Source organism: Xyrauchen texanus, chromosome 7 (assembly GCF_025860055.1).
Source record: "Xyrauchen texanus isolate HMW12.3.18 chromosome 7, RBS_HiC_50CHRs, whole genome shotgun sequence".
In the NCBI taxonomy this organism is placed as follows: Eukaryota; Metazoa; Chordata; class Actinopteri; order Cypriniformes; family Catostomidae; genus Xyrauchen; species Xyrauchen texanus.
In genome coordinates, this window is record NC_068282.1 from 51,120,677 (window position 1) to 51,128,176 (window position 7,500).

Sequence of the window (7,500 nt, forward strand, 5' to 3'; positions counted from 1 at the left end):
ATGCAAAAAAGTTTTAGAAGTGCAAAATAACTTTTCTTTCCCCCACATATATTGTGATAGCTTTTGATCATTTATCTTTCATTGCGGCTCTCTTAAAAATTTGGCCTGTGGAGGGACATCCGTGTATCTCGGCGAGTATTGACGCTGACTATCACACCTGGAGTCGTGAGTTTGAATCCAGGGCGTGCTGAGTGACTCCAGCCAGGTCTCCTTAGCAACCAAATTGGCCCGGTTGCTAGGGAGGGTAGAGTCACATGGGGTAACCTCCTCGTGGTCACTATAATGTGGTTCTCGCTCTCGGTGGGACGTGTGGTGAATTGTGTGTGGATGCCACGGAGAATAGCGTGAAGCCTCCACATGCGCTACGTCTCCACGGTAACACACTCAACAAGTCACGTGATGAGATGCGCGGATTGACGGTCTCAGATGCGGAGACAACTGAGATTCGTCCGCCACCACCCGGATTGAGGCGAGTCACTACGCCACCACGAGGACTTAGAGCACATTGGTGATTGGGCGTTACAGATTGGGGAGAAAAAAAATAATAATAATTTGGCCTGTCATGTGTCCAACAAATCCATGTTCAATGGAAATGATTGTTAGAACAATTAAATAGCTTATGTACCTTCTTAAAGCATAATTCCTAAATAAAACCATGATCTGATTAAACAAATAAGGTAAGTGCCAAAATATCAGTTTCGGCCTGGAGTTTTTGTTGTTGTTGTTAAAAATCGGTATCGTAATGTCCAAAACATTTCATATCGGTGCATCCCTAATTATCTGAAAAATATTTAGCCTAATTTGCAGTATGTTGACAGAATATCTTTTTTCTACCCAATAACTGAGTAATGATGAATTTATAAAACTAACGAGAAAAAATAGATTCAACTGAAATGGTAATAATGGCAAGTTCTGTAAATATCGTTTTTCACCATTTTTCGTTTATGAACAATTTCTCTGAAACTTTCCACGGACCCCCTCAGCACCCCATTCGGCCCCCTGGACTGGAGGGTCAGTGGTCTGTCCTGATAGGGGCACAGATGTTAATAGTAAAGAATAAAATGCATCTGGCCAAATAATTGTGTTTAGTAAGGAGAGCAAAATAGACATTTATCAACTTATTTTAATGGTGAAGAAAACACTTGTCCTTGTTGATGCCAATGGCCGTGTGTCCATGTGTGACTTCATATCTCAGGACATTAAGATGGATTCATTTTACAGGTGTAGTTATGATTGTGTTGTTTCACACCTGTAGATCTGTCCAGATATTCGGTGTAAATCTCTTCTGTGTTTATTTCACAGGAGGATTGACACACATGTATCACTGTCACTTGTGATGTGCAGCTCAATGTTGCTGCCCAGGAAGACCGTTTCATTATTATTGAGCTGTTGAACGTCACATGTTCTTGAAGTTTCTTTTTCTCTTGAGGAAATGACACGTATGTGACAGACAGACCTGTCGGGAACACTGCTGCCGTGCTCTTCCTGCTGTGTTTTATTTGAGCGGTACATGCGTCAAGAGGAGGTGTACCACTAGATTAATCCCCCTGTCAAATCAAACGGATTATTTATGAAATGTCATCATTTGGGAGACAAAAGGGAGTCAAGTCTGCCAAAGATCATGTGTGTGGAAGAGCGTGATCAGTGTGAATAATCATGAGCTGTGTGCGACGACATTTCTAACATTAAATCTGACCCGTAAGACTCGCCTTTCCTCAGTCGCCCGACCGTCATTTGCTTGCGCTGGCGGGCGAGGATGCGCGTGCCGGGCCGCAGTCGGTGAGGATGTACGAAGCATCTGGGATGACGGAATGCAAGGCGGAGGTCACTCCATCTGCACGGAACGGGCACCGCGTGTTTAGCTACACGCTAGAGAGCCACACGGCGGCCGCCTTCAACATCATGAACGAGCTGCGACTTGAGCGACAGCTCTGTGACGTCACGCTGAGGGTGAAATATAATGATCTGGAGGCTGTGGACTTCGTAGCTCATAAGGTGGTGTTGGCATCATCGTCGCCGGTGTTTCGTGCCATGTTCACTAACGGACTGAAGGAGTGCGGGATGGAGGTTGTGCCCATCGAGGGAATTCACCCAAAGGTAACAGCAGCTCCAGGAACTAGTGTTTGTTTTTTGTTCTAGTGTTCATTGACCGAACATTTGATATTTGTAACTGTTGTTGACAGGTGATGGGGCGACTGATAGAATTTGCGTACACGGCGAGCATCTCTGTGGGAGAGAAGTGTGTGATTCACGTGATGAACGGTGCCGTCATGTATCAGATCGACAGCGTGGTGAAGGCCTGCTGCGATTTCCTCGTACAGCAGCTCGACCCGAGTAACGCCATCGGCATTGCAAACTTCGCAGAGCAGATCAGCTGCACTGAGCTCCATCAGAAAGCTAGAGAATACATCTACCTGAACTTCAGCCAGGTCAGTGACGTTCATCACCTGCTGTAGTTTCTCTGCACTGGGGTGACGCTTTGATTAAACCTGTATGACAGACTGAGAGTTGCACAAGGACAGTTTGACCTGTTTTACAGCATACCTCATTGGACAGCGGTGATTCACTTTCAGTAGAACTGCTTCCACATAATGTATCAGGAGATGTGTTTGGATGTTGCTGAATCAAAACAAACGTAATCTAAAACAAATTTGGTAAAAACTAAACTGAGATATCTTCATGTAACATGACATGGGTTCCAGACGGATTTTACAACCGTTCCTGCCTGTACGACAACATTTTGTTATAGGTCGCACTGGTGTGATGTGACACTCTCAGGTCAGGGGAAACAAGGAAGCGGGAACCAGCTTACATTTAGGTTATTAATTTTGTGCTGCTTTTCAGCACACACATCAAAAACTCAGCAGCTCAAACGCAAACGAAAAGAAGCACACACTGTCACTGCAGGTAGGACTCGGGTCCCTCTCTTCCCCAACTGTGGCTCTCACTGTAAACAGCTGTTAGGGATAATTTCCCCAGGTGTCTATCCTTGCCGCTCTCCAGAGACATCGCTCGTACACACCCACATCACCACACGCGACTACAGAGTGCACAAACTATCTCTCTGTGTTTATGTACTGCCCAGTCTTGAGCTTTCATCCGCACAGATCATCACAACGCTGTGAGAAGTGTATGAAATATGCAGAAACCGTTTGAGTTCAGCACAGAATTCTCTGGAGCAAACCTCTAGTTTACACCACTTTAAATGACATTTTAAACAGCACTGACAAGATGAGCATCTACCTGATACAGGTTTCCGGACTGGCCGGGACGGCCCCCGCAGTGTTTAAACAGTAGAGCCGGCCTATTGAACAAACGAGGATGAAGCAAGCGCCCCCCCGATCCCGATTGTGATTAGATAATCAAGTCTTGTTGTGCTTTCCTGATATGGAGACATTTTTTTTTCACCTTTATTTGACCAGAAAGTCCCATTGAGATCAAAAATCTCTTTTACAAGAGAGACAAACAACCTCACAACATATAAACATCAACATGAACAGCTATTTAAACACAGTCACAAGCCTCCTTCACCATATTCTTTATGATGATCTTAATTCATTAATGGAAGTTTCTGTAGATTACTCCATGTCCAAGGAGCATAGTATTAAGATACAGTTTTCCCCGGATCTGTCACAACCACTTGGAAGAGCGCAGTTCATAATTACCAAAGCTGAGACTGAGAAGTGTAAGAGGTTAGCTGGAAGATTACCAAGTATAGCTTTATATATACAAATATACCAATGCTGTAGTCTGCGATTGGTCAGTGATGTCCAACCCACTAAATCTTAAAGAATGCGATGGCGAGAAGTGACTTTTGTATTGAAACGTAGAGATGCATGATACACTGAATCAATGCTCCGGAACATGGAGGAGGCTGCATGTGCAATATATCACCGTAATCAATCACAGGCACAAACGTCGCTTATACACGTTTATTCTTGGCATTAAAAGCAAGATTTATTTCTAAAATAAAAGCCAATCTTTACTTTGAGCTTCCTAACTAGATTAGCAATATGATCAGCCGCATTCAATAAAAGCTTTTCGTCTATCCATATCCCCAAATACTGTACGAGCACACCCTTTCAATGGATTTACCATCGGACGTCAGAATGCTAACATCATCCTGCTGTAAACGAGCTTTTGGAATGACCATAAACTTTATTTTCTGAGCATTCAAAACCAATTTTAAACTCGGCAGATCAGTTTGTAATGACTGAAATCTGCAGTACGGAGGGAGCATAAGTATACATCAGTGTCATCTGCGTACAGGTGTAATTCTGCTTGAATGTCATTACCAAAGTCATTTATAAAAATGGAAAAGAAAATCTGTCCCAAAATGGAACCCTGTGGGACACCTTTAGTTATCTCAAGGAAACCAGAGTTATGGCCCTGAGTTCAATCTATATAATAATGTCTGGACCAATGAACCGCTTTCGGATCAAGACCAGCATTCCTCAGTGTGTTCAGCAGCAATTTCCATGTAATCAAACGCCGCAGATGGATCCACGAATAAGGCTGTTTTTCTGTCCACGGCACCAGTAAGATCATTTGTCACAGCCATAGCAGCAGTAATGGTTCTGTGACCAGTTCTAAAGCCAGATTGAAAATCACTTCAAATATTATTATCAGATAAACTGCTTTAACTGCACATTTACCTGTGATTCAAAGATCTTAGCCAGGACTGAACGTCTGGAAATCAGTTGTTCAATTCTGAGGGGTCTCCAGTAACAGTGAACATAAGCAGCTTTTCACATTTTCTGTTTTTAATTTGTCAAAAGACTCAAATTAAAATATAAGTAACAGGCTCAGCAATAATATCTGCCTACATCCAGATTGTCTGGACCTGCAGACTTTGTGTTGTCAATGTCTCTCAGAGCTTTACAAACTTCAGCAACTCAAATGGGTTTAAAATCATCACATCCCGATTTCCAGCCCTTTCCGTGGTGATGGAACAAGGGACTGAGGTTATTTGCATTTGTGCTATCAAATACAGACCCAGCGTGGATCTGTTAAACTGATTGCTGATAGCGGCCTTGTCCTTTATGTCCTCTGAACCAACAGAACACATTCAGGAAGGCTTGAAGCAACATGTGTACATGACAAAGTTTTAATTAATTTCCAGTATTTTGAGGGGTTATTTAGGTTCTCTGTAACTAAAGATTAAAGTGTGATTTCATTTCTGATCATTAAGGTACACTCGTCATTAGGCTTCTAAACGTTGTCCGATCAGCAGAGGAGTTTGTAAATCTAGCTTCATGATTTATTTCTTAAACTAATTGGTTCTGAAAGACTGTCCGAGAAGCAGGGATTGTCCCTACCAGTGATCCTAAACTTCTTAACGGGAACATGTTTATTAGAGATAGACAATTAGATTGAATGAACATGTTCCCATGTCATTTTAACATCTGGAATCAGAGTAACTCTACTGAGATCACTGTAGTACAAATCATGCACAAAACCTTTCAAATATCTTTAAAAATAAAGCGAGGTTTTATCTTGGGAAACGTTTTATTCCTCACACAAGCAATTGCACTAATGTCAATGATCGCTAACGTCAATGATCATTGCAAAATATGCCAATTGAAGTGTATTTATAAAGTGTGTTCGTTATAATTAAATCAAGCAAGGTAGATTTATTTTGTACTTTGTGATTTGGCCTTGTTGGTGCATTGATAAGTTGCACAAGGTTTAATGAGTCACACGGTCCTTTAAAACAATCTGAGGTCCCTTAAAGCCAATCCCAATTTAAGTCACCCATAAGGATGAATTCAGAGTCATTTAATTTATGTACAATATCTGAAATAGATTTAAGGGCCTCCTTTCAGGCAGACGGGGTCTATAACAGCCAACCACAGTGAAATGAGGATCCTTTGAGAATATTTACCAATTTCTTAAGTTTCAGATAAAACCATTATGTCAGCATTTGTCATATTTGCCCAAAACTTAATTGTATCCATTTGAGGAACAAGACCTCGCCGAAATTGCCGGCCAGTTGAAAGGGAAAGTCATGTTATGGGTTAGAGATGAGAAGTTTGTAGAAACTTGCTTCATGGTTATCGGGGTTGCGAGGCGAGCTCAAATGCTTTGGGGATGTGAGACGCGTTTGCGGAATGATTATGAATGAGTGCGACGCGGCACGCAATCCACCTCTTGTGGAGCGAAATACGGCTCATGTCTGGACAGAGGCGGTGTATAGCCGCTGTGAGCTGTATAATGGTCAGAGCAGGAGCAGCTGCGGCGGCGAGTATGTAATGAAGATTGGAAGGAGTTTGCTTGTGGTATAATGCCCTTGTGTTCCTAACGGAATAAATCACACTCGGAAGGGCACTTTGAAGGGAGAAACAATCGTGATAGTCATGTTGGAAGAAGTGGAATCGCTGAATGGAGCATGCCCCAAACGAGCTGTGCGGCGAGGTAATGAGGAATCACCTGTGCGGGAGACCCAGATTGAGCGTTGGAATGATGCTTGAGTTAAATAGTTAATTTTTTTGTTTCCCTCATGTTCAAATGAAGCTGTGATAGAGCTGAAGTGGCATGAAGCCGGAGCAGCGCCCGTTCACGGAGGCAGGATTACGCGATGGACCGCTCCGTGTGGGAAGGTTAGATTAGAGAGCAGTTGTAGAGAGATGTTTGACGTGTACAGTGCCGAAGCAGCCAGTTTGTGGAAGTAACTTCATGCCATAATCTCCTTCGGTGAATAGAAAGACAGAATAAAATATAACACTGAACGTGGTAGCGGTCAATACTGCAAAAACAAATGAGCTGCTGTTGCAGCTTCTGTTGAGAAACAGGATGATTTAGACGGAAGATCTGTTCTGATGAAGTTGCGTTCAATGATCCGAGTCAGTTGCGCGGGCCTGTCGAATGCCGGAATCTCTCAATGCCATGAAGAGGTAAGCCGAGGTTTATATTCTCTTACTCTGACTGTGTGATCGGTCAGATTTAATGAACTTCCTGAATCTTGTTAAGGTAAAATGAAACTCCATTAGTTCCTGTCTTTACATTTATCATCTCATACCCCCCACCAGATACCAAATGAGGTGCTGGTGCCATCAACTGTAGAACTTGGTGGCACCGATACCACAACTCTCAAATGTTAGTCTGGAGCCCTGATCCTGTAGTGTCAATACTGTTGAACCGCTGGATTGCCTCAGTGTGATTGGATGGGACGAGTTGCCGATCATCCTATAGGCATCATGGATGTGTAAATGTGTACATGCGTGTGTTGCAGTTTCAGTATGTTTTCATTGTACAAAGAACTCTTTTATCACAAAAGATTAAGGCGCTTGTGATTCCTCACTTAATGAACCATTTGAGGCCTGCAAATGTGAGATTCAGTCTAAAGATTGTCTGAAATGTGTTTGTCAGGTGGCCACTCAGGAGGAGTTCTTCAACCTGTCCCATTGTCAGCTGGTGACATTGATCAGTCGTGACGAGCTCAACGTGCGCTGTGAGTCGGAGGTGTTTTACGCCTGTGTGGAGTGGGTTCAATATGACCGC

The 7,500-nt window shown here is 43.0% G+C and overlaps 1 protein-coding gene across 2 annotated transcripts in view; it reads left to right on the forward strand.

Moving 5' to 3' along the window:
• The window catches only part of keap1b (kelch-like ECH-associated protein 1b), a 22,480-nt gene that overhangs the window by 2,353 nt on the left and 12,627 nt on the right, over nt 1-7,500 (forward strand). For both annotated transcript variants that reach the window (XM_052129846.1, XM_052129847.1), the window contains exons 2-4: nt 1,303-2,097; nt 2,184-2,429; nt 7,369-7,500. The exon at nt 7,369-7,500 is cut by the window's right edge and continues 545 nt beyond it. In XM_052129846.1, the coding sequence (XP_051985806.1) occupies nt 1,786-2,097; nt 2,184-2,429; nt 7,369-7,500 (690 nt within the window). In that variant the 5' untranslated portion in view covers nt 1,303-1,785. The remainder of the gene's footprint in view (nt 1-1,302; nt 2,098-2,183; nt 2,430-7,368) is intronic.